General features: G+C 50.7%; 10 protein-coding genes across 10 annotated transcripts; 8 read left to right on the top strand and 2 right to left on the bottom strand.

Annotated features, from left to right (window-relative positions):
* Positions 1-116: 116 nt before the first annotated feature.
* Positions 117-1,992, top strand: F4812DRAFT_453700 (permease for cytosine/purines, uracil, thiamine, allantoin-domain-containing protein; the record flags this gene model as incomplete). The annotated part of the gene is made up of 5 exons (XM_047936522.1): positions 117-243; positions 303-616; positions 689-1,294; positions 1,374-1,910; positions 1,942-1,992. The coding sequence occupies 5 exons, from the start codon at positions 117-119 to the stop codon at positions 1,990-1,992; spliced, it is 1,635 nt and encodes a 544-aa protein (XP_047785566.1).
* Positions 1,993-2,162: 170 nt separating this feature from the next.
* On the top strand, positions 2,163-5,109 carry F4812DRAFT_447628 (MFS general substrate transporter). The gene is made up of 7 exons (XM_047935769.1): positions 2,163-2,314; positions 2,423-2,530; positions 2,579-3,196; positions 3,270-3,377; positions 3,442-3,655; positions 3,806-4,409; positions 4,463-5,109. Exons 3-7 carry the CDS (start codon positions 2,762-2,764, stop codon positions 4,998-5,000), a joined length of 1,899 nt encoding a protein of 632 aa, XP_047785565.1. The 5' UTR covers positions 2,163-2,314; positions 2,423-2,530; positions 2,579-2,761; the 3' UTR covers positions 5,001-5,109.
* A 340-nt stretch (positions 5,110-5,449) lies between these two features.
* F4812DRAFT_447622 (MFS general substrate transporter) lies at positions 5,450-7,864 on the top strand. Its single transcript, XM_047935768.1, has 5 exons — positions 5,450-5,702; positions 5,755-5,984; positions 6,036-6,486; positions 6,540-6,666; positions 6,725-7,864. Exons 3-5 carry the CDS (start codon positions 6,057-6,059, stop codon positions 7,695-7,697), a joined length of 1,530 nt encoding a protein of 509 aa, XP_047785564.1. The 5' UTR covers positions 5,450-5,702; positions 5,755-5,984; positions 6,036-6,056; the 3' UTR covers positions 7,698-7,864.
* A 918-nt stretch (positions 7,865-8,782) lies between these two features.
* Positions 8,783-9,550, top strand: F4812DRAFT_463941 (uncharacterized protein; the record flags this gene model as incomplete). The annotated part of the gene is made up of 4 exons (XM_047938290.1): positions 8,783-8,831; positions 8,887-8,910; positions 8,964-9,155; positions 9,213-9,550. The coding sequence occupies 4 exons, from the start codon at positions 8,783-8,785 to the stop codon at positions 9,548-9,550; spliced, it is 603 nt and encodes a 200-aa protein (XP_047785563.1).
* Positions 9,551-11,299: 1,749 nt separating this feature from the next.
* On the top strand, positions 11,300-14,770 carry F4812DRAFT_255161 (uncharacterized protein). Its single transcript, XM_047930759.1, has one exon. The coding sequence runs from the start codon at positions 11,585-11,587 to the stop codon at positions 14,660-14,662; it is 3,078 nt and encodes a 1,025-aa protein (XP_047785562.1). The 5' UTR covers positions 11,300-11,584; the 3' UTR covers positions 14,663-14,770.
* A 1,095-nt stretch (positions 14,771-15,865) lies between these two features.
* Positions 15,866-16,923, top strand: F4812DRAFT_255097 (uncharacterized protein). The gene is made up of 2 exons (XM_047930757.1): positions 15,866-16,223; positions 16,328-16,923. Exons 1-2 carry the CDS (start codon positions 16,170-16,172, stop codon positions 16,880-16,882), a joined length of 609 nt encoding a protein of 202 aa, XP_047785561.1. The 5' UTR covers positions 15,866-16,169; the 3' UTR covers positions 16,883-16,923.
* A 402-nt stretch (positions 16,924-17,325) lies between these two features.
* On the bottom strand, positions 17,326-19,722 carry F4812DRAFT_255102 (diphthamide biosynthesis protein). The gene is made up of 2 exons (XM_047930758.1): positions 17,625-19,722; positions 17,326-17,340 (listed from the first exon to the last, which is right to left on the bottom strand). Exon 1 carries the CDS (start codon positions 19,639-19,641, stop codon positions 17,992-17,994), a length of 1,650 nt encoding a protein of 549 aa, XP_047785560.1. The 5' UTR covers positions 19,642-19,722; the 3' UTR covers positions 17,326-17,340; positions 17,625-17,991.
* A 60-nt stretch (positions 19,723-19,782) lies between these two features.
* On the bottom strand, positions 19,783-22,409 carry F4812DRAFT_447609 (acetyl-CoA synthetase-like protein). The gene is made up of 3 exons (XM_047935767.1): positions 22,045-22,409; positions 21,170-21,924; positions 19,783-21,103 (listed from the first exon to the last, which is right to left on the bottom strand). The coding sequence occupies exons 1-3, from the start codon at positions 22,049-22,051 to the stop codon at positions 19,976-19,978; spliced, it is 1,890 nt and encodes a 629-aa protein (XP_047785559.1). The 5' UTR covers positions 22,052-22,409; the 3' UTR covers positions 19,783-19,975.
* Positions 22,410-23,228: 819 nt separating this feature from the next.
* Positions 23,229-25,521, top strand: F4812DRAFT_447607 (phosphatidylinositol-glycan biosynthesis class S protein). Its single transcript, XM_047935766.1, has 2 exons — positions 23,229-23,637; positions 23,701-25,521. The coding sequence occupies exons 1-2, from the start codon at positions 23,350-23,352 to the stop codon at positions 25,039-25,041; spliced, it is 1,629 nt and encodes a 542-aa protein (XP_047785558.1). The 5' UTR covers positions 23,229-23,349; the 3' UTR covers positions 25,042-25,521.
* A 169-nt stretch (positions 25,522-25,690) lies between these two features.
* Positions 25,691-27,979, top strand: F4812DRAFT_447604 (uncharacterized protein). Its single transcript, XM_047935765.1, has 5 exons — positions 25,691-25,718; positions 25,794-26,321; positions 26,399-26,475; positions 26,607-27,119; positions 27,241-27,979. The coding sequence occupies exons 2-5, from the start codon at positions 26,034-26,036 to the stop codon at positions 27,632-27,634; spliced, it is 1,272 nt and encodes a 423-aa protein (XP_047785557.1). The 5' UTR covers positions 25,691-25,718; positions 25,794-26,033; the 3' UTR covers positions 27,635-27,979.
* The last annotated feature ends 14 nt before the right edge of the window (positions 27,980-27,993 follow it).

Here is a 27,993-nt window from a genome sequence, read left to right as displayed (position 1 = left end):
CATCAGTCCAAGGTTGCCCCTAAGATGAGTTTACATGGTACACTTCAATAGGGCTCCTCTTCGCGTCTTCTGCTTCGAGTCGGTTCTCGTCTTTGGAAACTCGAGAGTTCGGCAAGATGGTTACGCCCAAAAAGCCGTCGGCCGCTGAGCTTAGGCGGAGGCTTACCTCCCTTCACTCTTGGGAACTTCCCAAGCAGGCTGGAGCGCTGGCCCCGTCGCACGTATGGACGAACCACGATATGGGTAGAGTTTCTCCGTCTAGAATACTCCACGAGGCATACTGACGCGGGCTGGCTTGCTAGATCCGACACCCGTCGAGGATCAGACGTGGGACACGTGGACGATTCTGGCCTACTGGGCTACCGATACTATCAACCTTGCTACGTGGCAGACGGCCTCTGCGATCCTCGCCGTGGGCTTGAGTTGGCGCGAGGCCATTCCCGTCATGATAGTAGGGACGTTTTGCGTCGCCGTGCCTCTTGTGCTTAACGGCGCCATCGGCGCGAAACTTCACATCCCCTTCTCCGTGATCGCTACGAGCAGTTTTGGGTACTATCTAAGATACTTCTGCATCGTCAGCCGGGCCATTCTGGCCATGTTTTGGCTGGGTATACAGGTAATAAAACCGGAGGGAGAAGAGGAGAGGCGCTTGAGGACGACGGGCAATAAGATTAACGTGAAGTTATAGGGCGCGAACGGGGCTCAGTGCGTCACGATTATGCTGCGCGCGTGGGCGCCGTCGTATAACGACATTCCGAATCGGCTGTCCCAATCTGCCGGCATCACGACTCAGGGGATGCTCTCCTACTTTCTCTTCTGGATAGTTCAGCTGCCGCTGCTCCTAATTCATCCTACCAAGCTGCGTCCGCTGTTTTGGGTTAAGCTGTTCGCCGCCCCGGTGGCCGCCATCGCTACGATGGGGTGGTGTATAAAAAAGGCTGGAGGGGGCGGTGATATCTTCGCCTTGCGAGCAACGGCAGGCGGGCAGCAGTATGCCTGGCTGTGGCTAACTTGCATGTCAAGCGTGTCCGGCCAATGGAGCACGTTGGCCGTAAACATACCTGATTTTACTCGTTACGCAAGGTCTGCCAGGGGTCAATATATCCAACTACCGGCGATGCCCATCATATTTACGTTGTGTGGCGTTTTGGGTATCGTGACGACGTCCGCGAGCAAAGTCTTTAGCGGAGACTATCTCTGGAATCCCCTGGATATCATAGCAATTTGGCTGGATTACGGCTCCGGCGGGCGATGTGCTGCATTTTTCGCCGCCCTCGCCTGGTATATTGCGCAGGTATGTACGAAAGATCCAACGCAAAGATCCAAAGCAATAATCCGTAAGGGGTTCTTCGTATTAAGACCATGCGAAATAGGTCGGTACAAATATCACCGCCAACTCGATTTCGGCGGCCAATGACTTGACCGTCCTTTTCCCCCGCTGGATCAATATCAGGCGTGGCTGTATTATCGCCGCGCTTGTTGGAGGTTGGGTGCTGGTGCCGTGGAAGATCCTCAGCTCTGCGCAGACGTTCCTCGCCTTTATGAGCGGGTATGCCGTATTCCTCGGACCGATGGCTGGCATAATGGCGTCCGACTACTGGCTTGTGAAGAGGGGGCGTATCGACATACCCGGCTTATACAATCCAGATGGACGTTATCGCTACGTCGGCGGATGCAACTGGCGAGCAGCCGTCGCGTTCATTGTGCCCGTCGCGCCTCTTCTCCCAGGGCTAGGTCTGAGTATCAGCGGACCCGAAACTATTCACATCAGCGACGGTGCCGCTAACCTCTACACCTTGAACTTCCTGTTCGGATTCGTGACTTCGATCGTCATCTACACGGTGCTAAGCTATGCCGCTCCAGCAGAAGAGACTTTGTTGAAGGACATGGTTTGGGGACTGGACGACACCGTGATCGAGGCGCATGTGCAAGACGATACAGATGTTGAGAAGGGTCGGGACAACCGCACCACCCGAGAAGATCAAAGCTTAAGTTGTATCGCATATTAGTCTAGATAGATCCGATTTCTCCGTTTTTCAAGCCTAGAGTAACTAAAGAGATACCCTTACTACATGAGGCGTTGGTAGATTAAATAGATAATAGTAAAACGGCCCTCTCCTCGAAGCATCCCCCTGCCTGTTCCCCCACTCCTCCCCCCCTCCTTTTTTTTTTTTTTTTCTTTCTTCGTCGCAAGCGATCGCAAACACTTACACTATCGGATATCACTTATACAAGATAGCGCAACGGCTACCTAACGAGCCAGCAGCTCTGACGGTGTTTCGTAAGCAGTAATCGGAGCCCAAATCCCCCCGTCGTGAGTCATGAGCTTCTGAGTGATTTGCGGTGTTGACAAATGCAAAATCAAAGTGATGCCCAAAACTACCTAGAGGTACCTAAATGGAAAGGCTAATTGAAGGGTGAGGGGGGCTAGTTATCTCTTATCTCCGGGCCAGGCGGATATGGTGGATGGATGTATGCTGACGGGATCGCTCTTATTCCCCAGTGCTGTGCTCTAGGAGACAGTCCCCTGGTAGGTATAATGTAATACATCATAGTTGCTCTAATGACACGATTTTAGGACGTCGACCCTGCAGATCATAGGCTCAGGGACAGGACGGAATCACTCAACCCCGTTGGCTTAACAATTTTGATTGATAAGATCAACTATTCCCGGTCTTTAGGGGATGGAAATCGGCAATAACAATAACAACCCAATACGAAATCTCGCATTGGTAGCCGGCAAGGTTGACGCAATGCTGTCATGCTCATCTCAATGCTACGCTACATGCCTGGTAGCGTCGCCTTTAACACTAAGCGCGAGCCTCCAGTCTGCTTAGCTCATTATGGACGATTTTATTTAATATCCTTCTCGGACCTCTTGGATCGTTTACCGATATGTCTTTGTTCCAATGCTTCGCGCCCCGGACCTGGGAAAGTAGAAATACCTATTCGAATAACTATGGGACGTCTTATACGTATTCTGTCGCGGGCTACGGCGAAGCCGTATAAGACTGCCGAGCTGGAGTTTGAAGAACGCCCGTACCTCAACTCCAATGGACACGTCGATTTCGAACCCGACGATATCGAGAATCCCCATAACTGGTCTAAACCCAGGCGATGGTACGTGACAATATGCGCGGTTTTACTTGTTGTGAACGCTACTTTTGCATCGTCGGCCCCTTCCGGTTGCTTTGGTGTAAGCCGTTGATTTTCTTATACTCATATTTTTCTATCAGGCATGTCAAGATTGTTAATGCGATGTGTCATAGAGCATATCTAAAGAGTTCGACATCTCAGACGAAGCGGCAGGACTCACTATAACCCTCTTCCTGTTGGGTTATTGCGCCGGACCTCTAATCTTTGCCCCCCTATCGGAGGTATGAAGTCTCCCGATCTTACCCCTGAAAGTAGATAAAGTACTAAACAAAGAGGTTGAAATAGTTCTACGGAAGAAGATGGATCTTTTATAGCACCTTCTTGCTGTATATCTCGTTTAATTTCCTCTGTGCTTTCGCGCCAAACTTCGGCAGCTTGCTCGTCGGCAGGTTCCTCACCGGCACATTTGTTAGCGCTCCGCTTAGCAACAGCCCCGGCGTGCTCGCGGACCTATGGGGTCCGGCCGAGCGCGGTTTCACCATGGCCGTCTTCTCGTGCAGTATGTACCTGAATGTTGGGATGCTTTCCCCTTTTACGCTTGTTTCGGGGGTCCGTCGGTCTCGGCCAGGACGAAGTCGTTGATGCTGTCAAGCTACGGCTATAATCCCCAATCCCCGAACGTTCTAACTGACTGCTAACTTTATGGTAGTGGTTTGGGTAGGGCCAGCCCTTGGACCGGTCGTCGGGGGCTTCCTCGAGCTTACGAAGAACTGGAGATGGAGCTTTTATGTTTTGCTGTGGCTCGGCGGTGCTACGGCGATTCCCATGTTCACCATCCCCGAGACGTTCGGTCCCATGATCTTAGTTCATCGAGCTCGTCGCATAAGGAAGGCGAAGGTTCCTGGTTACGAAAATGTCAAGGCCCCGGTCGAGGAGAGCGATCGCTCGTTAGTAGGGATCTATAAGGTGGCGTTGACGAGGCCGTGGATCATCCTTTTCGATCCTATCTCCTTCTTATGTGCCGTTTACATGTCTGTCGTGTACATGTTGCTCTACATGCTATTCACCATCTACCCGATCGTCTTCCAGCAGAGACGAGGGTGGAACGCCGGAGTTGGAGAGCTCCCCTTAATCGGGACCGTTATCGGCTCCTTCATCGGCGCTATTATCGTCTTCTTCGATTCCAAACACAAGACCAAGAAGATGCAGAGGGGGATACCCATAAAACCTGAAGACAGGCTGACTCTGGCCCTCATCGGCGGCGTTCTTTTTCCCGTTACCATGTTTTGGTTCGCGTGGACCGCCGAGTTCAAGTAAGGCAGACAACGCACGATCGATACGGGAAGACGACTAACATGCTCGGCAGCTCAATCCATTGGATCGTTCCGACGATCGCTGGCGTATTCTTGGCGACTTCGCTCATGCTTATCTTTGTGGGATATTTGAATTATCTGGTCGACTCCTACTTGATGTACGCCGCGTCCGCTATCGCCGTAAATACTGTCTGTCGTTCGGCTTGCGGCGCTGCGGCGCCGTTGTTTACCAACTACATGTTTGAAGCGCTCGGAGTCGGCGGCGGAGGCTCCTTAATCGGTGGCGTCGCAACGTTGCTAGCGGTGATTCCCTTCGCCTTCTACAAGTATGGCGAACGTATCCGTGCCCGCTCGAGGTTCGCGCCCACCGGTCCTAAGAAACCTGACGAAGAAGAAGCGCAGCAAGCCGAAAGCGAGAAGCACGTAGCGCGTAGTACCGACCATTCGCCACAGTTGTTAGAATCGTCTAGCACGATGAACGATGAGGAGGCGCATGATTCGCAGGTTGAGAAAAGGGAAAGTCGAGACGATGTACAAAACGCCTTAGGGGAGCCGAGAGACGAGAACAAAAGTTTCGGGAGACAAGCGTAAGACCGCGTTCACCTTAGGCACCTGGTATAGAACGTACAAGGTTTAAAGTGCCTATCTATTAGACTATTAGGTAGGCAGCTACGTATAAATACAGTTCAAATTCAAGATATGCCTCCTACCTAGGTACCAAGTGAACTCTAGATCAATCCACATAGGCGGCGGCATCTTAGATTAGACCTATGTGGACTTGTGAAAGACTTGGACCACCCTCGGTTCTGGACAATTTATATCTGGACAATTTACAAGCCGAGTAGGGTATCATGCTAGACGTGAGGTCATTATTCCTATCCAAACCTGTTGATCTTGCGATAATTCATGCGAGGAACTTTTCCATGCCTCTCACTTCTCACTTCGCTCAATCTTCTTCTAGGTATCGCGGGGCTAGGTATCGGAGATATTTCTGCGTCCATCAATAAAACTTCCGCCGAGCAAGGCTCTCTGCATGTAACCCCTATGTCTGCCTTAGGAATGTAGGTACGTTCTACCTTTGGAGGAGATAGATTTACTTAGACATGAGCGGCTACTGAAAATAAAAAGCTCTTGATTTATCGTGCTTTAGAGGTGAGAGCGTACGTATATAGTAGGTTACCTTAGGTAGGTAGGTAGGTACATAGTTCCCTTATGCCTGTCTCTTCTCAGATGAGTAAGTCTTGTGAAATTTGAATAGCACAGCTCAACACCTCTTTCCTATTTCTCAGCAAGGTCAGTGTCGATCAACGGTGGGGGTGATATTGTGCTTACTATTCTCGAGTAGTATCGCGTGGATGAGGCCATAGAATGAATGGGATCTCGGCTTGATTGTGCAGTCCCCACGACGCGGTTGTAACTACGCCGATGCCATCCACCGCGAATGATACATAACGCATTCTCAGTTGTCCTTATCAGAACCATCGTTAGAATTTTATAAGTCAGCATATCGAAAGGATACGCACCAGGATCCTGGGCCATGAAGTTCTCGTTTTCTTCAAGACGCCAGTCACGCAAGTTAGTAGCCTTCTCGAGCTCGGATAACCTACGAAGAGCTAAGTAAAGCAGCGGGTGATCTTCCTATATAAAATGACGACCGTCAGTGAGCCGGCGGATCCCCTCGCCAAAGGCATAGTTGCAACCGCAAAGCAATCCTGGAGCGATCTCTTCCGATGGAAGCAGAGAGTCCTGGTTACGAACGAGCTCGGCGAGTCGGATACGGTGTGGCAGTCACCGGAGAAGCTGAGAAACCCCGTCTCGCTTTTGATGATGTTAAGTGCGAGAGATTGGATTTACTTTCTTGTAGGTTTATTCGCGTGGACCGCCGATGCCTTCGACTTTCACGCCTTGGCGATCCAGACGGTCAAGCTTTCGCGTTATTACGAGCGTAGCAAGACTGATATCACCACCGCCATTACCTTGACGCTGCTTTTGCGATCCGTCGGTGCTGCCGTATTCGGTCTTCTTGGTGACCGGTTTGGTCGAAAATGGCCGATGGTCACCAATTTGATTTTTCTTGGTAAGAACTCAAGCATCTTGGGGTAGTTTTAATAAATCTGACGCCTCGATAAGGTCTCTTGCAAATCGCGACTATCTACAGCGTCACATTTCAGCAGTTCCTCGCTGTGCGATCTCTCTTCGGCCTGTTCATGGGGGGCGTGTACGGCAACGCAGTGGCCATGGCTCTCGAAAACTGCCCGTATGCTGTAGGATCCTGTGTATCTCCGGATATATAATGCTAATCGGCCGTCTAACAGGACTGAAGCGCGTGGTCTCATGAGCGGTATCCTGCAGCAAGGGTACGCTCTCGGGTATGTTCTCGCCGCGTGCGCGAACCTTGGAGTCGGGGGCGATACGGATACGTGGAAGACGGTCTTCTGGATCGCGTCTGGCCTTTCTATCGGTGCTGGCCTCCTCCGCTGCGTGTTCCCGGAGTCGAGGCAGTTTATAGAAGCCAAGGATGCCGGTCAGCACATCACAGCCAACGACTTCTGGAAGGAGACCAAGTCGATGATTGCCAAAGAGTGGCGCATGTGCGTCTACTGCGTTTTCCTGATGACGTGGTTTAATTACTATGCGCACGCTAGCCAGGACAGCTATACGACGTTCATGCTAGAGTCCAAGGAGCTCCCAAACGATGCTGCTACGCGAGCCAGCATCCTTATGAACACGGGAGCTTGCGTCGGCGGCACTATCGTCGGCTACCTTTCTCAGTTTATCGGACGTCGTAGAGCCATCATCGGTGCGGCGCTCATCAGCTGCTGTCTTATTCCGGCCTGGATCTTGCCCTCGGAAGAATCAGGACTCTCGGCTTCCGGGTTTGCGATCCAGTTCTTCGTCCAAGGAGCCTGGGGCGTTATCCCGATCCACCTGAACGAACTGTCGCCGCCTGCTTACCGGTCTACTTTTCCAGGCCTCGCTTACCAGCTTGGCAACTTAGTCTCGTCCCCGGCAGCGCAGATAGTCAATGCCATAGCCGAGAGCCATTTTGTTACTGGTAAGAGTGGAAAGCTAGTTGATGGGTACGGACCGACTATGGGGATTGCCCTGGCGATCGTCGCTGTCGGTATTACGATTACAACCGCGCTAGGCCCTGAGAGACGTGGTAGATCTTTTGAGGATGCCGGACCTGCTGGGGCTAACACCTATAACAACGTTGGGAAGGTCGTGGATAATGGGTCGATCACCGATTCTACTAGAGTTCGTGACGCGGAGAAATTTGAAGTATAAATATGCTGACGAGTAACATGAGGGCTAAGACTTTGAATTTCGCTGGATATCACCGGAGGGCCCTTCATTATCTAGATACGTCGGTATATATATCATAAAGGAGGATTTTAAGCCGAGGATTCTGAAGATTCCAGGCGGCGTATCCATCAAATATAACTGATTGCCTCACTCTGTCCGTAACCCAGGACAGCCACGTCATTGTTACCTTTGAGCGTGAAGTGAGAGGTTCAAAATTTGACATTAGCATTGACATTGAACGTTAAACGCTGTATATTTAACGAGATGGTACCTATAGGCACCTTGGTAGATACCAAGTAATAAAGGCATCTAAGAGACGCACTTTTCACAACGCCTCCTAAGAAAGCTCTTGATTAGCACTATCGTAAACTTTATCTCACTTAGTACAAAATTATAAAGTACCTGACCCAAGATACAGTACATAGAACTACGTAAGTTCACCCGCCTTTGCTGTTGCAAATCCTGCTGTAGTCACAAACAGCGCTGCCCCTTTCATCACCACCCTCATCAGTCCCCACCAACTTTGGCTCACCATTCCGGGGCTTGCAACTGTCAAACTTTCTTACGCTCTCATACAATAATCTTTCCATGCTGTGAGCCTCACTTATGGTTAGTTTGATCGAAGGCATTGGAACTTGACACATCTTTTTGCCTTGACATAGGGTGTTTTTGATTGCTTTGTACAAACACCATCACGGATCCCCTCGATTCTACGCCCCTCGATTTTACGCAACTCGCAACTCGCAACTCGCAACTCGAGAACAATCTAATATTTGGCACCCGGAATGTGCTTAGGCGCCTATCTATCCCATCAAAATTGACTCTTCCTTCTTTTTCTTTTCTTTTCTTTTTTTCTCTTTTCTTTTCTTTTCTTTTCGCAATCTCGCTGCGCTGCACTGCTCACTTCTATACCATAGTGGCGCTACCCCTATATACTGCTCTTACCACTGCACAACCCTTTAGCTAAATTCCTCTTAGCAAACCAGCAGGTGTTTGGACCTTTTAGGGTGCCCTTGAGTCATATAGGAGAAAGAAAAAGACTGAGAAACACCCCAAATATTCAAGCCATGGATCCTGGAGCAAATGCCGATGCTCAGGATGGTAGCAAGTACATCTGTACGTTATTTTCCTTCAAATTCTTTTACTGTCTTTCATATTAACACGCCTGCAGCAAAGTTCTTCCCTCCCAACTCTGGTTAGTAGCCCCCTAGCATAACAATATGCCCTTACCTTTAACCATACGTACAGCTATCTTCAGCCTGGTCAATCAAGCCAACCAAGAGCCCCTATTCCATTTGGTTCGCCAGACCATCTTGCATCACATGCGCAGTGGCCACTCCTTAATTGAGTTGTGGAAGGAAGCCTTCGACGCCGGGTATGCCGAAACCGAGACAGGACCGTATTCGCTGTATTTGACAGCCGTGAGAAAGACGCTTGGCCGTAAGTGTACACAGATATATACGGATGCTGTGCGGTGATGCCTACTAACACTATAAGGCATGTTTAATTTGGACTTCAATAAGCCGACCAAGGCCAGTGAGCAGCTTGAATTTGGTCCTCCAAAGGCTCTTGCTGAAGGACTTCTTCCCACCGGCCCCGGAACCGAAGCTGTCGTTAAGACGGAGTCCCCAAGCCCAGCCAATCCTGTTAGGACTGGATTAAGCCCTCTCGCCCCCAGCTTTTTGCCAGGGAAGCCCGTTGCTGACAAGCCTGCTAGAAAGCTTGTCAAAAAGGAAGAAGACAGCCATCCTAAGAAGACCGTTAACCCTCGATTGGCAAGCTTTGAGAAGCGCTGCAAGAAGCTCGGAGTGCGAATTTCATCGGCAAAGGAGTAGAGATGAGATTTATAGCCACATCGTCATGTCCTGAATAAGTAACGGTAATGTGGAGGTTGGTTACTTGGCGATGGGCATCAAAAGGCTATAGCAGAGTATTTAAGTTAGTTACACCCTCTATAATTTGCCCTTTTCATGACAAACTTGGGTGTAGAAAGCAGCTGTCTCATCCAATACACGAGGTATGCCCTGAGATAACCGACGTAGAGAAGAGACGTGACATGATGCGCAAGGTATCAATTCGACTGCTCAGGTTTTTGACCATATCCCACGCTCTATCCCGATGATTTATACCTAGAGTACCTAGATAGGTAGCAATGCTTTGCCATACACGAGGGTTGTCTAGATTATCTGAGACAAAAAGCACAACTATTATTGCGCGGCACATATTGGAGAAGCTAATGGAGATGTGTCTTGTTAAAATCGATCCAAGTACCGTATCTAAGAGGGTCTTGGTTGATGCGGGTTCCCGAGTGCGTACATCTAGAGCAAACACGCGAGATTCCTCGACAGGATGAAGCGGTTAGGTTTTTTTTTTTCCTTTTCCTTTTCCTTTTTTATCTTTCCTTCAATTGACGCGAATATTCGTCGAGGACGTAAAGGATGCCCGAGGAGACACGCCAATATGCCGCGGTTAAAGAAAAACTATCTTAACTCTTGATAATAACGACAATAGATGATGGATATGAGAGCTAGATAGCTAGGGAGTGGATATGATTGTAAAACAATTCAACAATATTATCAGGGAGACGCGAAACAAGCAGCAAAACCAGGTCGAAGTTAGCAAGTTCATATAATTAAAAATTCCAGCCAGCATTGTACAATTAGGTACCTTATCGTGATACCTGGGATACCCGTGGACAAGGTTTAGCTACTTAACCGGCCTAAGTAGGTCCTGAATAACCCCTGGACGTTGTTGGTGTGGAGCTGCATATCATCGTAGGGATGGTAATTCCACCACCTACCTCTAGCACCTAGGTACAATAGAATTATCTCAAATACCTGGTACCGAACAGACCCGGGCGTAGGGCAACCCCCTACCCCGGGTACCTCTTAAGGCGGCGCATCATACCTACTAGGTACCTAGGTAAGCCCGGGAATCTTGGATGGGCATTCCCTGAACACCATGTTTAACGGTTGTCGATCAGAATCCCTGGCATCCCCCACATCGATATATCTCGCATTCATATATCTTAGGTACCTAACCTACCTAGGTAGACTTCTAGCCTGTACCTCCCTCGATACGGATAATATGAGGTGTAATTAGATAGGCGAATATCATGCACATTCCCTCCGTGGCTCGGGCCAATTGCGGATGTAGAACAGTACAAGAGAAGCTCGACATGCACGGGTGCTCTTCTCTCTTATACGGGCAGCACTACCGTGTGAATCTCGTCGCAGTTGAACTTGTAGAGTAGAAGAGGGGTTCCTCAATGTCGCAAAAAGCAATAATATACGCCACATGAAGCGATAGCTATTCACGTCGCCTACTATTCTGAGACCGTGTCCTAGACTTATCGATTTCCCCCTATCAGTGCATGACAGTGTGCATGAGTATCAGCATTTCAGTCTCTCTCAGTTACATACCTATTCGATTACGTGCGTACGACTCCCACCCAGCTGAGCTTTCTCACGTGGCTCAGGGGTTTTCCTCTTACTTGGCATCTATGTGGCCTGATCGCGGAGTTACACTTAGGTGACCTGCTTCTTTCGACTGACAAACACTCGCGAGTGCTCCTCAAGCTAAACTTCGCGGCTCTTTGCGGACACGCTAACCGTGACCGAGCTTCTATACGGCGTTATATGGTTTTTGAATAGTCTTCCGCTGGGTCCCCTTGGAAAAATTCACATCGCGGAGATCGGATGAGTTATACGAGACTGCAACTAGGCCCTATCGCGTCTCCGGAAAAGCCCTCAATTCGACGTTCTCCGTAGTTCTTTGGCATCAAGCTCTACACGGAGTTCAATCTTTTAAGATAGACATACCTAATCCCAACCAAGGGAGAGCAGACTGGCCATCTCGCCTGCGGTGTCATGTCGGGACGTAGCGCCTACGTCCGAAAAAAGATCACCGACACGAAATCGGGTGGACGGTCCTCGGAAAGCCGTCGTTACTCCGAGAGCGACGACATTTCGATAAACGACCATGGCTTCCCGCAAGGCACCGGCTATGGTACAACAAACGCGCGGTTCCTTAAGTTCACTGAGCCGTCGAGGGAGATAGAGCTAGCCAACTATCGCAGCTACATCATCAACTCGGGCAATCCTAGCAGCAGCAGTCAAAGCGGCGGAAGCGAATCCGGCAGGAAGGATGGCGGCAGTAACAATAGCCAACCGCATCAGGGCCCGATGCCCGACTTCGCGTACGCCAGGACGAGGAAGCCGGTCTTGAGGACGGAGGACGTGTCTGGAATAGAGCGATCAGGATTTCGAAGCGCGGTAGACAAGAAGAGTGACGAGTTCCGCAAGAATCTCACCAAAGCCTTCACGTTCGGAGCTAGGAGGAAGAAGCTCGCCGAAAACGCCAGGTCCGAGTGCTCCGCCGCTACAAGATCTTATAACGATTCCGAGTTCTTCGACGTGCACGAGCTTCCTTCGACGTCTATCCAAACCCCGCAGCAGTTGGTGTGGGATCCCGAGTATCAGCAGATCGTCTCGCCGCCGCCGTCCGTCAAACTACCCCCAATTCCTCCCCCTTCGACGACGCCTCTGATTAAACGTTGGATCAGTGCCGGAAGGCCTGCTCAACGGTGGAACAAGCTCCGAAAGGACCCCGAGCTGTGGGATCCCAACGGCGACGTATTGGTATTCTTTGGCCGCAGAGGACAGAGCCCGCGGCCAAACCCTTCTTTCCGCTTGTCGTCTCATATAATCGAAGCCACGGAATCTCGATTCCTCATTACCCTTCTTCGTGAAGGGTCTACGGAGGACGAGTACGATCCGCGCGTGCACGTATCCCAATCGCCTATCGGAGCGCCGCCGATGCTGCGATCGCATAGTACGCATCCGCAACTTAGTTATAACTTGGGTCGGAACGGTCAGCCCACGCCCCCGGTCTCTGAAGACACCAGCCTTACAGACATCGACGGTCAGATTTCCTACGAGATGTACTTCCCCACGCCGCCGACTATGGGGAAAGTCGAAGCCCTCCGTTACGCCATAACGACGCGCAATATTTTCGCGCTTCTGTATCACGCATCTCCAGTTGGCTTATCGCTCTCCCAGGCGCTATCCGACCTGCTTGAACGCCTCAAGGCTTACATGCCCACCGAGGCGGACAACCTGGGCACGATCCTAAATTACCTATCCGCTCGCGGGATCGACGACCCCCGCAACGACCCGGAAACGGCCGTTTCTCTCCTCGCGTGGTCGGAAACGCCAGAGGTGCGGTGGGAAGAGGGTTGGTGCGAGGCGTTCGCGCATTGTACCGGGATGTACTCCCGACTAGAGGCCTGCGCAGATTTCAAATTCGTCACCCCCGTCACTCGGGCTCTCTTAGACAGAGCCTACCTCGAGACGCAACTTCGCGTACAAGCTGCGGAAGAGCGCCTCGCCGAGTTTTCCTGCGAGGATATCTGGCCGACCACCGGCCCGGTCGCGAGAGGTTCTGCGAAAGACACGGCCGAGCGCTTGCGCCAGTTCTTCATATCGCATTACGCCAAAGTCCACGGCTACTGGCCTCCGCCTGAAGCCGGCGCGAGAACCGCCGAAGGCGAGGAAACGTGGCTGAGCAGGACGTTGGCAAGGCAGATGCAAAAGGATTTCGGAGCGCTGTATGACTACCTGGTTAATCGAGATATCGTATGGGACGAGACGGAGGAGCGAAGTAGTCGGAAATGGATGATGGTTTCGGAGAGCGGCAACAAATCATTCGAAGCCGACACGCCCGACCTGCCTCTCACAGACATGCTGATCCAGTTCGACAACCGCATGCGATTCCCTCATATCCCACACCCTTATCCTCTCGTCCCCGAGTCGATCGTACTAAATAATACGTCTTCGGCTAGCTCGAGCCGAGAGAGGTTTAAGAAGGACAAGAACAGCAGCGCCAACAACGCGAAACAAGCCTCCGACGATCGCAATGCCGAAAGACGCGCGCAGTTTGCATATACCGAAGCGACTAACATATACATCTTGGGGTCTGATTTCAAACATTCCGACCTCATCGAGAGCTTCGTCAAATTTGAAAAGACGGACCAAGTCGGCGCCTTAGACCCCTTCGTCGCGCGTCGTGGCCGTTGGGTGCTCATCTACTGCATCTTGCAAGCTCTAGCTAGCGTGTCGGTAGACGCGCCCAACATTAGATATAAAGACAACGTGTCGTACCACCTCTCTCCGCGCTTCAAAGACAGCAAAACCCCGCCGTGGAAGCACGGCGCGTCCGCGCCTGATGCAGAAGCCTACCACAAGCTCTCGCACTGCTGGCTCGCGCCCTGGACGTGGCAGCAGAGCGGCAGCGGCGGCGAGAGTGCCGATTCGGACGGGTCTACGGATTCCAACATGCACTCGGGCGATCCTGTGCTGCGCATGATGCGGGCTCAGGCACAGAAGCTGCCACGACCCCCGAGGACCGTAACCAGCCGTTCCAGCAACGGGGGGTGGTATACGCCGCGCAGCGTCCTGTCCCCGACCAATAGCGTAGCCATCCCTGCTCCTCTAACCCCTACTACGACCTGGGGTGGTTCGGACGATACCGCCTCGAGTATTATCCGGCCGTCCTCGTCGGCAGGGTATTACCAAGGCCAAGGTCAAGGCCGCAAGAGCTATGCCAGTTCGCGAGGTGCTAGGAGCGAGCGTAGCTACGCGACATTTGGTCCCGGTAGTGCTGGTTTAGGCGGCGGCAGACTCGAAGAAGCTAGACAGCCGCCGCTACATCAACAACAGGGTATGAGTACTGGTATGAGCACCAGCATGAGCATACAGCGTACAAAGGCGCCAGCACCGCTAGATCTCAACCTCGACGTAACGCAGGTAGATGGCTTCCTCGACCCTAGCCATAGCCCCTCAAGCGTAGGCGGTGCCCACATCCTCAGTCCGAATAGTTCGGATGGCCTCGGTCCGGTAATCCGAGACTTTGACGAGCTTGAATCTGTCGTGGAGGAGGATGGCTAAGGGTTATGTACTAATAATTCTACGGAAGTCTTTGATGGGTCTTTTTTGGATGGTGGTTTTTGGGACAGGTGTAAAGGGGCAGGGGTTGAAGGAGGAAAATATTTATTTCAGGCACTTTTCATTGATGTAGCTTGTAATTTTATACACGGGCGTGAAGAAGACATGAACTAAGCTAATGGGGTTCGGTTTTTAAACAGGGACCTAATCTAAGGTACCCTAGGTGGTAGGTAGGTAATCTAAGGTAATTTGGGAAGAGTAGGTACAGGAAGGCATACACGTATACAATACCCCGCCAAAAGTCTTGAAGCTATTTCGGTAGCTTACTTGGTATTGACCACATCCAGGCTTTGGAGTAGCAGTTCGAATTCCATTATAAATTCCCATGTAATTTAACCACCGTCTGTCCTGCTCAATTTTTGACGTTACAAGTCTGATCCTGCGCATGTCCTCCTCCGCCCGCCTGGTTTGTATGAATTAGTAGGCTATAACAAACCTCGATGGCGGTATTTATACTTGACTTAAACATGGGTTGTACAATAGGTACGCGATCGTCTTGTACTACGTAAACCGTACCTGGTACCTAGGTAGGTAGGTAAAAGACCAGCCACCTCAGATCCGATTAGAAGGATCAGGTTTTATTCCCAACCCCGCCATTTTTTGAACAGTATACATGACTTGAAGAGTCCGAGGAAGAGCAATATTTATTCCAATGTCCTAGCAATATCAGGTACCCAATCAATAGATTTCAAAGCTGACGTGCAGTTCTTTATGTCGATTCGGCCGTAACTTAGGTGCATAAGGCTACAGGTACCAAGCTCTGTATAAGACACCTAACCTAACCCACGATAGTATCTTTACAGCAGCCTGCAGCCTGGAAATCTTTATCAACTTTAACGAGAAGTCGCCTATAGGCTATCTAGATAACCTATCCAATCTCCGCGGTTGGTCTCTCCCGACGTCATAAGGGTTCGCAAAGAGTAACCAGGCATTCGTTACGCTGCTGCAGCCACTTTAATCATCTCGTATACCTGTCTTGCGCTTATACAGATACAGGCATATAGGAAAGGCAACTTATCAAAAACTCGTTACGAAATCATCTCTCACTCAAAGCAGCGCTTGGCGCATCTTCACTACCACATCAGCTTGCGCTCCTTCACCCTTATTAACACGCCGCCCAAGATCCCGATCCCCAGACCAAGACGGTGAAAAAATCCCCTGCCTGCACATCAACCAACCGCCTCGCTTTGCAGCTCTTGGCGCGCAAGGAAAAATCCATCCATCCCTAGGTACCTAAAACTCGAGCTTCAGCTCGCTGTCGCCTTAACTTGTTTTCCTCCTCTTCTTCATTTTCTCTTTCTTCGTTTTAACATTTACACCATTATATACGACCTTCTCACCTCTCAGCACCATCTCTCCATTATCAGATTTGCTACACCTTAGGTTACCTGCGCGAGCGTAGCCGTCTCTTCACCGCTTGAGAATTGCGCGCGTTCGAAGCACCGCCGAGATGCTGTTCGCTATCTTCTTCGCCTTTTGGCGATTCATGCAGATCATTACACTGGTAAGCTCTCAACCTCAACATAGCATGCCACGGTTTTTTTTTTTTTTTGTCTTGGCTTCGTCTTGACACCGGCGCGCTAACGACGACTTCCCCCCTCGAAAAAGATCCCGACGATGGGCATGCTGGCTTACTTCGTCAACGGCTACGTGCAGCTCAACGAGCTCACGCCCAACTACATCCTGGTCCTGTTTATCGTGTCGGTGCTGGCGTTGGCGTGGTCCATCTACACGCTGTTCAGCTACCACCGCTCGTCGGCGAACGCGACCTTCGTCGCCCTCTTCGACTTGCTGTTCGTGGGGGCGTTTATCGGGGCGGTGTGGGCTCTGCGCATGATTGCCAGCGCCGACTGCGCGCAGATCACGCGCGGCGACCCGTACGACATCCTCTTCGGGCCCTTCGGCAGCGCCTCCGTCGCGACTTGGGACGCCAACGTCGACAAGACGTGCGCCATGCTCAAGGCCTGCTTCGCGTTCGGCATCATGAACGCCGTCTTCTTTTTCGTCACCAGCATCCTCGCCTGCCTGCACGGCGACCGCACCGGCTCCTCTGACCGCACATCCTACTACCGCGAGACGCATTCTCACCGCCACGGTCACCGCAGCAGCCGCAGTCCTCACAGCAGACACAGCACGCACTCACACCGCCGTGTCTACGTGTAAGAAGGCGGGGCTTGTTAGTATATACCTAAACCGGCGCTAGACGGGTTCTAGCGCAATGTAGAAAGCGTTTACATGAATGATGTTAAGGGGAATCCAGGAGTACGGATTCGTAGAGGGATTGGCGTCTGCTCACCTGTCGGAAGGACTGATTTGATTTACGTAATGTTGAAACGAGTTGGAATAGGAATGGAATGGGTCGGGTCTTATGTGAGGACAGCAAGCTAGGCCACCCGGGCTGCTTGAAATGGCCTGAGTATCTGCAGGAAGCGAACACGATCGCGTATATTTCGAGAACTGACCGCGCGCAGCAATAGGTTGGGCAGATCTCGACTCGCAACATGAATGAATTTTAATGATAATGACGGGTTTGACTTCAACAATTCTAGAAGTAGTCAATGTACTTAATGCTGAATGTATGAATGTCTCATGAGTGGTGGCATAAACAGAATACTTGTACTCTAAATTTCCATATGAGAATTATGAGTTCATGGGACAGAATAAAAACGAAATAATGACGTGGGATTGCCTGAGGTATTATACCTGAACAACATTTAGCTCAATTCGTAGAGATAATTGGTTGGGATATCAGGTTTGTTAATATACAAGATTGATTTACTCTAGCTAGACTTTGTATATATAGCCTGATGGATTGAGGAGTATGTATACCATAAGGGCTAGTTAGAAGATGGATACTTCTGGAGGAATATGGCTCAGGGTAGGGCATGATTCTCTACCTACCTACCAGGTATTATATCGTGCGTAGTTAGGGCCTCTGAGGTAGTTAGGTAGCCGCATCAAATATCCATACCATATGTCTTATATCAGGCGTCCAAATTTATTTGATGTGGCGCGCAAGACCAGTATGGTGAGAGAGGATGGATATCAACGGGGACCTGCTGTGCTGTAGGGGCCTTGAGAGGGGTAGCGTATTGGTATTGGCTCTCAGCTCTAAATCGGCGCTTGGGAATAGGTCAGAGTCCGTGGTTCTTTCTGCCTGTCCCTTATACATTTGCAAGAATTCGATATTCGGAGTATTATTCATCTTCGCGGTGGGTATCCAACTTGTTAAAACCTCGTTCGCTTACAACCGGCGAGGTTAGCAAGCTGTCTCATGTCCGTAATTCGTCCTCGCCAACGGTATAGCCTCTAGCAACTCCGCTTCGTCCTTCCTCAACGATAGCGCTCTCCTCTTCCTCGTCCTCTTCGTCCCTAGCATTGAAATCTGTACCTAAGCCCTGCCAGGTTCTCTGCGATCTTAAGAATTCCGCTCCCGGGCTTGCAACGCCGTTTACCAAGGCAATATCGCCGACAACTCGTTTAGCAACCGCGGAACTCGCAGATCCCTGGTTGGAGCTTAGACCAGCAGCGTCAACCTCGGGTGCGCTTCGCGGCGCGCTTCGTATAGCAACTCTCATAGGCCGGCTATGGCTAATGAGCTTGCCTGTGCGGAGATCGAACTCGGGAGGTTCGGACTCTTCGTCGTCGACGCCTCCTTCGACTTCTTCGGGTACTGATTTGGCCGTATCTTCTTGGTCAAGCAATTTCGCGTCGCTTCCGTCGACAGTAGTTGGAGCTTTGACGCCTTCGATACCTCCCCACCATTCGCCTGTCCAAACCCTGCTCTCGTCGCCTTGCAGCGCGAGCGCGAGCTCGAACGGCGTAATAACAGGCTTCCAAAGGCCTTCTTGCTCCACCAGTCCACTCTCCCAGCAGCCGACAACGACCCAGCCGTCCACTTCGGCGAAGTTGGCCAGCTTCGCAGCGTTCAGCTTACCGACAACGATGGTATAACTTTTCTTTCCGGCGGCGGCAATCTGGTTTTTAAGGGTAGAAATCGTCGACATGTAATTCTTTACGGATAGCGTGTTCACCAGAATTCCAATGATAGACGCCGTAGCAAATCGGATGACGAGAGCGTAGCGGCGGCGGAGTAAACCCGGAGTAGCGCTAGGGTCGGGAATTTCGGATGCTGTCGTATAGGGAGAAGAGGGCGTCGGGTATATCCTTAGAGAGGAGAGACGAGAAGAGAGAGTTAGGAGCAAGGAGGTAGGAGGCGTGGAGATGTGAAATAAATGGTATTCGTTCAAGTGGACGGACGTGTCGGAGGTTATAAGTTTGCGATTTGGTATCGTTCCGGTCGGATCCCGTAAGATTTCGGTGGCGATGACGTTGGCATAACCCTTTTCCTCCAACATCTTACTTATGGGCTCGACGTGCTCTTGAAACATGACATCCGCCATCAGCACGACTTTCTCTGCTCTCTCGGGAAACTCCCTCTCGAACGACTCGAATACGGCGTCATAATCTAATGCCTGCCTAGTGAATATGTGTATTACCGGTAGCCTCGAGGTTGGACTCAAGCATGCTCGGCCATAATGTACTACGCCGTCGGCATCCGCGTGTTCGGCAGCGATCTCGTCGACGCAGCAGGCACTATACGAAGTATCCGCTAGGATATACAATCTCTGATTCTGATCGTGCATTTCGGCCTGCCCCTTTCTCAGCTCTGTACCTAGTGCGCCGACAACCCAAGGGGCGTCAGGTAGCATCGCGTCGGGGAATTGAAGCGCGACTCGGTTCCAGCCATTCTGTTGGATCTCGGATGCCGTGCGGGCGATTTCGTAGACTTCGTAAAGCTCACGGTCAGACCTATGGGGACGGTTCGGCTGTGAAATGGCAGAGGACGATGTGGGGTCTTCATTGAACGTATGTTCTGCCGGCGTCGAGAGGATAGGAGGCGCACTTAGTTCGGACGTCATGGCGAGGAGGATGGGGGGAGTATAGATTAGCTGAGGAAGAATTACAAATATCGAAATACGAAATTTTTATTTTCTTTGTCTTTGGAGGGGCTGAGGGGTAGAGGGGTAGGAGGGGTTCTGCATAGTGGGGACAGCGGGTAGTTTTATGCATGTTCAGGTGCATTAGCGTGCTGATTAGTACCTAAGCGACCTATGAAGTACCTGATGCAATAGGACATCAAGAGACACAACTATCCACGACAAGAGACATTTCTACTACAGAGCAAGGTTGTTATTATTAGTATATTCGTAGGCTTGAACATCGTGTCTCGTAAAATTACCATTACCTCTAGCTTCAAAGTTTCACCTGGCCGGCGTTCAATCGTTCCCAGTCACTCTTTCTAAATTTCACATACGTCCCGTCTTGGAGCCAGAATAGCTCATCATCACCAACTAAGGCTGGGTTGACTCCCTGCTCGCGTAGACCGTGCTTCTGCTGCTTATTCGTCCCCGTAACCGCCGCCGTAAGCCCCTTTCCTATTCTGAGGAACAGAGGTACGGCATACTTGGGCAGTTTGTTGCGTGCGTGCTCCGCCAACGACCGTAGCAATGCATCGTCGGGAGCTTCGGCGAGCATAATGGCGGCACATCCCGCCCTTCCATCATGATTTGGCAGCTGCACGCCATACACGTTGGCCTCCTGCACCGCCGGATGCGTACCCAGCGCCTCGCTCACTTCTGTGGTCGCTACGTTCTCGCTCTTCCAGCGGAACGTGTCCCCGATTCTGTCGTGGAAGAACATCCGACCCTCGCTGTCTAGGCTGACAAGGTCGCCCGTCCTAAAATATCCGTCGCCCTTCTTAAATACGTCCCGGAGGATCTTCTTCTCCGTCGCCTCATTGTTGTTATAATATCCTTGAAAGTCGCTTTCTGTGTCGGCTGGCAAGGCCATCAATAGCTCGCCGACTTCGCCGTGGTCCACATGCCGGCAGAGACCTGTCTTGGGGTCGCGCCAGGGACTATCCGTGTCGAGATCTTGCCGTACGATCGCGGACGTGAGCTTGGCTATCTGTCGATAGAGGATTCCAAAACGCCCGATGGCCCCCGACGCGAAATCATTACGGGATAGGTTCCACGTCGCCAGATTACCTTCCGTCGCCGCGTAAAACTCGGCGATGCTTTCGATATCGAAACGCTCTCTGAATCTCTCCCAAATATCTGGTCGCAGGCCGTTGCCGAATGCTACGCGGATGTTGTGCTTCTTATCTAGGTTCTCGCCCGTGGCTGGGTCGATCTGCGGCCGTGCTGCGAGCAGATAGCGGCACGTCTCTCCCACGTATTGAATCATGGTTGCCTTGTGCTGGCGGGCTTCCTTCCAGAACGTCTTTGTTGAAAATTTCTTGCCTATCGCGAATGTGCAACGGCTTTCTAGGCAATGGCTCATGCCCATAATCGTAGCTGAACCGTGATAAAGGGGCATGCACTAAAATATCAATTAGAATATCCATTAGGTTTGAACGCTGCGCGAATATTAGGAGCGAACACGTACCGTGTAGAACACGTCGGACTGCTTCGTCCCCAAGTAGCCACCGATGAAAGATCCCGCCAGGATCAGCTTTTTCCAAGACACAATGGCGGCTTTCGGTAAGCCCGTCGTACCAGAAGTATAGATGAGGATGGCGATATCTTTAGCTGCTTCGCCGGAGCGGAGAGAGTCGGACGGCCTTGCGGGCTCGGCGGCGAGAGCTTCAGCTTTTACCTCCTCCGTTAAGTACTCAATTCGGAGACCTCCCAGACTCTCACGGACGTTATCGTCGATATTCACCGCAACCTCGGGATCGACTAGCATGAGAACAGAATTCGCCGTCTTGACACAGTGGATCAGGGGTTGATCGGTCAGGTTGTAGTTGATATACGCGGGCTTTGCGCCGATGGACCACAAGCCGAAGCTGATGAAGATGAAGTGGACCGAGTTTTGAAGATCAACGGCGACGATATCCTTTGGTTTGACGCCGAACTTAGTCTTGAACCAGTTCCCGTACCTCAACGCCATTTCGTAAACCTCGGCGTACGTCCATGACTTATCTTGAAAGAGGATAAACGGGTGATTGCTGGTTGCCGTATTTTTGGCGGCATCCTCCAGAGTGTAAAATATATTACAACGATCATTTCGACCCCGACTGATAACTCGGTAGATAGCTGGAATAGTGCCGCGTAGCATAATTCTGTCATACCAGAGTCCCGTCTTAGCATTGAAATATGCAAGCCCCGCCGCTGCCGCCGGCAGGGAGAGCGCTAATGGAGCTAAAGGAACAATTAGCACAAAGAGAAAAAATGCATGACTTAAGATCGGTGTAAGTTGAGTGATGTTCAACAAGTACTCGACTCCGACACAACGGGACGGCGCTTGTGTTTGTGACTTACTCGGCATATCCCAGCTTTTGGTAAACCACCCAAATCCTTTCAGAAATAGAAATAGACCAAAGTAGGAAACTCATCAAAGGTACAAAGCTAGGTACGAGCAGTAATATATTTTGAGAAGCTTATAAAAACTAGGCATAGGACGAATGAAGCATTGGCATTGAAGTTCGTGAATACCTGGTAAGAAGATCGTAAGAAAAAAAAAACAAGGAGTATTAAATGTAGAAGACGGGGAGGGAAAAAAAAGTCGATAGCGTTCGGTACAACCTGGGAGCCGAGTAAATATGGAAATAAAATGGCAAGGTACGCAAGGCATAGCTAAGAGGTTAACCTACAGCCTGTAGGCTACAGGCTACCATAGCTTGTCCATGTCATCGATACCTTACATTGGGTGGGCCGAGATGGTTCGTTTCGAGAAGGCTTCCCGTACACTAGTGATTCCAGATCCGCATTATCATCACACCTGTCGGATACCCAGGACCTTGGATTTGGGAGTACGTAGAGGAAAGCTCGTAGGTATTACGGAGAGTACAACTTATATCAGGTCCTTTTCATTCCTTCTCTAAACATGCCTATACCCAATATCTAAAATACATTCGTTCCAAACCCGTCGGTTTTTTTTTATGGTTTAGGTGCCTTACTCATGTTTAGAAGAGGCGTAAGAGCCCTGAGTTTTGTTATGGACATCGGTTGATCCGCGAGCTGAAAAACAGGTACCTAAATAAACCCCCGTACCTGTGAACCTCGGCTTGCAACATCATTGACTTGGTAGACATCTGACAGGCATCCTTGGCCGAGGCTGCGAAGTCGATTCAAAAATAAAAATTACCTAAAGCACTTATATAAGTACCTAAACCACCAGGTAGGTGACCTATCCTGTAGTCTATCTGTCTTTTAGATTACTCTATATATGCGTGCATAGCGAGACATGATGAAGTACCTGTATGTACTCGTTCGGTCAGCGCTCTTCAGTGATGTAGGTGGGGGTTTATTGGATAACATAGCAATTGTTTAAGGTTGTCAATCCAATGCGATTTAGCCCTTTCAACATTCAGGGAGTACTGCTTAGTCACATATCCTAGGATCCTAAAGGCTATGTACCTACCTGTACCTGGTATGTAAGGAAGCCCATGCAGACGGGGCTAAATTAGCACCGCAGCACCGGAAACCTTCCGCTGTCATTAAGGTTAGGTACCTATTTGGAACTTGGACATTTTGCGACACGTTGGCACTTTTCATCCGGTACCAACGACGTAGCGAATTCCAAAGCCATGCTTCCAAGAGGGCCCTGCTGATATATATTGAGCCATGTCGTCGTCTATTTCCGCAGCCCATCACGGTAATATCCTGGCCGAAAGCAACCCGGCTGCAGCGATTGATAGCGACAGCTCGAAGACCAATGACGAGAAGAGCCCGGTGTCAACACCAAAGCAGCCCCCGCCGGAAAAACCAGAAGATATTCGTAGGCGGTCCTACATCGTCGCATCCTTTTGGTTTATTGTATTATTCCTAGGCTTGCCGATATGGTGGAAGACGACCACGATATACCGGGCAGATCTGCCCCTGAGCCAGATGATGGACTGGGCCGACGGCAGGGTTAGAGAGGGCAGCCTTCATAAACGTCTAATGGAAAGTTAACTGATTTATTTCTGCTTCAAGGCCTGTAGTCCGGTTTTTCCAATTAAGATCGCCATCGACGCGCCGAACTTGCCAAAAGACGAGACCGATAATCTCGTGCGAATCACGCAACAAGCGTTAGACACCGTCAATGACTTCAAAGGACATCATCTACAGCTCGAAACATCTCCATCCGCCGGTAAACATCTTATCCACAACTCGGACATTGCCCTCACGATACGCCTTACTCCTGGCGACGCCGCTACTTCCTCCCTCCACTCGCAAGAACCCATCCTCGAAGTCACCTACCCTCCAAACTCGATACCAGCATCGGATGCTGCTTCTTCCGGATTTGCGACGTATTTGGCAACACAGCTTCGATTAGCCTTCTCCGAAGAGCGAGGTGTTATGTCATATCTCCTAGCGAAGTCTTCTATGCCGTTTGAGCAACGACCGCTAGAAACCACTCAAGACTCGACGGATTCTTTGGAGAAGCGAATGACGAGGTCCCTGAAGTACTCCCGGACCTATCATCTCACGTTCTCGTTATTTACGAGCGGACCGTCCCCGAGCAGCTGGGATATCGAATCAGCTATAGACGAATACATGAAACCAATATTGGACTTGCTCGGGCCTATCCATAACTTTACTATCGACACCCAAGTTCAGCTGTACGCTACTCCCGGCGTACAATCGCAAGTTCTGAGCAAGGAGGACCTATCTTCTTTCATCAACGCTGCCGAATGGCCGCTGTCGCCGTCTATAGGAGGCGCCCCGACAGTCAATTTCGTGGTATTTATCGGCAATCAAACTATCGGTACGACCTCAGAGGTCGGCACATCCCAGTCCTGGCTTATACCGCAATGGGGTTCCGTGTATCTCTTGCCACCCCCGTCTACGAATCATGTGGCTTCGGAAATGCTAAAGCAGCCTGTCTTGACATTCGCCTCGCATCTGCTCTCGCTACTCGGCACGCCGCAATCAGGTTCCTTGCCCATGCGACTGTCGACGCTTACCCGCATCCGATCCGCAGACGTGCTCCTGCGCGCCTCCTCTTCTCTAGGATCGCTAGCTCGTCTCTCGCTGGCCCTTCCGAGCATATCTATCCCGTCTAGCGTCGCTGACGGCGTGGCTAAGTCCATGTATCACTTACGATTGGCATGTTCCAACCTCGGCGGAACGGAGGGTCTTGAACACGCTCGCATTGCCGACGTAGAGGCCGAGCGCGCGTTCTTCGAGAAGAGCATGGTCGGACAGCTTTACTTCCCCGACGAGCATAAGATAGCTGTTTACCTGCCCCTGTTAGGCCCTGTAGGGGTGCCTCTGGTTATTGGCCTGCTGAGCCAGATCAAGGCCTGGAAGGCGGCGAGGGCGGGAAAGTGAAAGCGGCTTAACGAAGTATCTTGGCTTAAAATAATTATTGCGTATTAAAAAACGTGGGCACTAACGTTCCGAGATCGAAGTGTTAAAAGTATCACGAACGTGTTGCTATTTTGCTAGTGGATATAAGCGTTATTGTCTTAGACAGGACTGAGCGCTAAGTAGAAGTAGGGCTCATAACCGGTGGCTTCGCCTTTGGTTCTTCAGCAGTCGTACGAGCATTGCCAGCGTTGACTCCTGAGGCGAAGAGGGAGATGACAGCCTCTCGGCTAAACTGTGTTAAAGGGTAAACTCGAGACACTTGTATGTGAGCCACGCAGATCATAGCTCATAAATAATCAATAGTTCCAAGAAGAAATCGTGTACATGTGGTTCCACGGCATTTGTATCTATTCAGAGTAGTATATGATAGTGAAATTCGCCGAGATGAAGCTCTAGGTAGGTTAGTAGTTCAATTTATGGTCTCGCAGGAGACGTAGACAACCTTTACGTAGATTCCTTGACTAATATACAGACTTCGATCATATCCCGTCTCAAGTCATCCTTGATTCAATGCGTATAGCCCTTAGCTCATGTATCCTGACCCCTTAGTATAGGAGGTAACTGGAAGAAAATGTACCTGCATTTCACAGTAAGAGAAGACGATACTACTACCTAAGGCAGGGTGTCATATTGTAAGCTACCTAGTGGGGTGAGATCGAGTTAGTTCTACTTTAGGGACCAGGTATGCAGCCAGGCTTTTGTTGGTCACTTCTTACCACGTTCCCAGTTATTTTAGTGTCCTTCGTCTCAGTCTTATAAAGTCACAGGAACGTGTTGATTTCGAATCTTGGCTTTTCTCATTTCATATCTCGTCTATTCCAACAATACGATCCTATAGTTAGCTACCTAAAGTAAACGTAGATTCACGATGAGTAATTAGAGAGGGGAAAGAAAAAGAAATAAAAAGAAGAAGAAGAAAAAGAAAAACTTACCTAGCTACACGTATCCCTACCATGAGCCTATCCGAAACGGCTCCCATCATCCCGCTGCATCCGCTCTCGGCAATTCTGCCGTCGACATCGTGGAAGCAGCTCATCATCCCCGGCGTCCTCCTATACGTCGGATTATGTAGGGCGTTACGCCACCGCCGCGAACATGCCTTGCGCCGGAAACTTGGGTACACCGACCGGGCATCCTTTTCGCGCATGACGGTCGTCGAAGCCCAGCAGGTCATCAAGGTTATGGCCGCGTGGGAGATGCCGCTCTCGCACTTCCTGGCGCTGGAGTTTGGGCTCTTCAAAGTGAGCTGAGTACCGCCGGTTATACAGGCTTTCGCGGTAGTATTTTTGCTGACGTTGGTACGCCGGTTTGTTACTAGACGTATGGTGTTGAGAGCATAAGTCGTTTGCTGCTCGGCACGAGGAACCTGACGGATCCGGCCATGAGCCCCAAGAGGTGAGCGGGAATTGTTCATTTTTTTTCCTATTTGAATAGCGAGCCATTGAAATCGAGTAGTTGGGAGGCGAGTACAGAGGAAGGGGTACATGCCGTACATGTTGCGTGGCAAGCCGCTAAATAACTTGCAGGTTTGAAGATACAGCAGCTCTGATCGGCGAGTTCATGATAAACCCGCCAACATCCGAGCGGGCTGTGCGAGGCCTAGCGCGGATGAACTTCCTTCACAGCAAATACGTGAAAGAAGGGACCATCTCGAACGCCGACCTCCTGTATACATTGTCTGTGTTCATATTGGAGCCGCCACGCTTCGCGCGGCTGTACGAGTGGCGTCCGATGAATGATATGGAGTACTGCGCCTACGGCGTGTTCTGGAAGTCTGTGGGCGACGCGATGGGCATCGAGTATAAAGGCCTCTTGGCGCACGCCGAGTCCGGATGGCGAGACGGGACCGAGTTTGCGGATGACGTTGCGGCCTGGGCTCAGGCTTACGAAGTCCAAGCTATGAAGCCCAGTCCCGTATGCGCCAAACCCGCTCGAGCGCTGATACCTATGATAACGTATTGGGTCCCTTGGTTCGCGAAATCGTTTGTGGGCGATATCGCCATCAGTCTTCTAGGCGACAGGGAGCGCGAGGCTTTTATGTAAGTCAACTGCCTCTTTGCTTGCAATCTTACTCTCTGGTTTGGTAGCGTTTAGGTCGCATACCTACATCTGTGTTACCTTTTATAGGGCGGGAGGTTGACCGGTTTATTCCCTTGGCAGGTTACCTGAGCCCGACATCGCGGCCGTCGCGACCGCGTACGCTCTCCTCGCGGTTCGGCGATTCGTCTTGCGATACCTCACCCTGCCGCGCTTCTTTGAGCTCAAACGGCTGCGCGATCCCGACCCGAAGACGGGCCGCATCACCCAGCGGATCCCTTACGGAAACTATCCCTTCTACATCAGACCAACGCTCTGGAATCGCTGGGGGCCAATCGCCTGGGCTAAGTGGCTATGCGGCGGCAAGGTGCCCGGGGACGACCCTGAAGAATACATGTCCCAAGGATATCTATTCACGGATATAGGCCCTAAAAATCGCATGGGGTTGGGGGCTGAGGAAATGGAAAGCGATGTTGAAAGGATCAAGGCCAGCTCGTGGGCAGAATGCCCTTTTTAGGGGATTGGATTAACAGGTAGTTAGAGTATCTAGCTATGAGTTTGGAAATGGGTCACAGCATCTTTGTTCAAGCTTCACAACATACGTGTATCATATAAAGTGTCGGGATAGAAGCGCCGACTGTGTGATCTAACTACCTGTATCTACCTATAGGTTAGGTACCTCCTACATAACCATGTGTATGACAGCAAAAGAGGTATAGACTTTGTAGTATATAGGATATGTCTGGTCAAGACGGTTTCTTCGTATTTGAAGATCGGATTTCTGGATTAAGAAGTCTATACGGTTTAAATCGCATCAAAACAAGCCATTACTAGTGCTGTTTACGTATACTCGACGTCGCACCCCTTTGGGGTGCT

This window comes from Daldinia caldariorum, assembly GCF_022478825.1.
Source record: "Daldinia caldariorum strain CBS 122874 unplaced genomic scaffold F4812scaffold_29, whole genome shotgun sequence".
In the NCBI taxonomy this organism is placed as follows: Eukaryota; Fungi; Ascomycota; class Sordariomycetes; order Xylariales; family Hypoxylaceae; genus Daldinia; species Daldinia caldariorum.
Note: the sequence above shows the minus strand (reverse complement) of the source record. Positions and strands in the feature narration are given on the sequence as shown.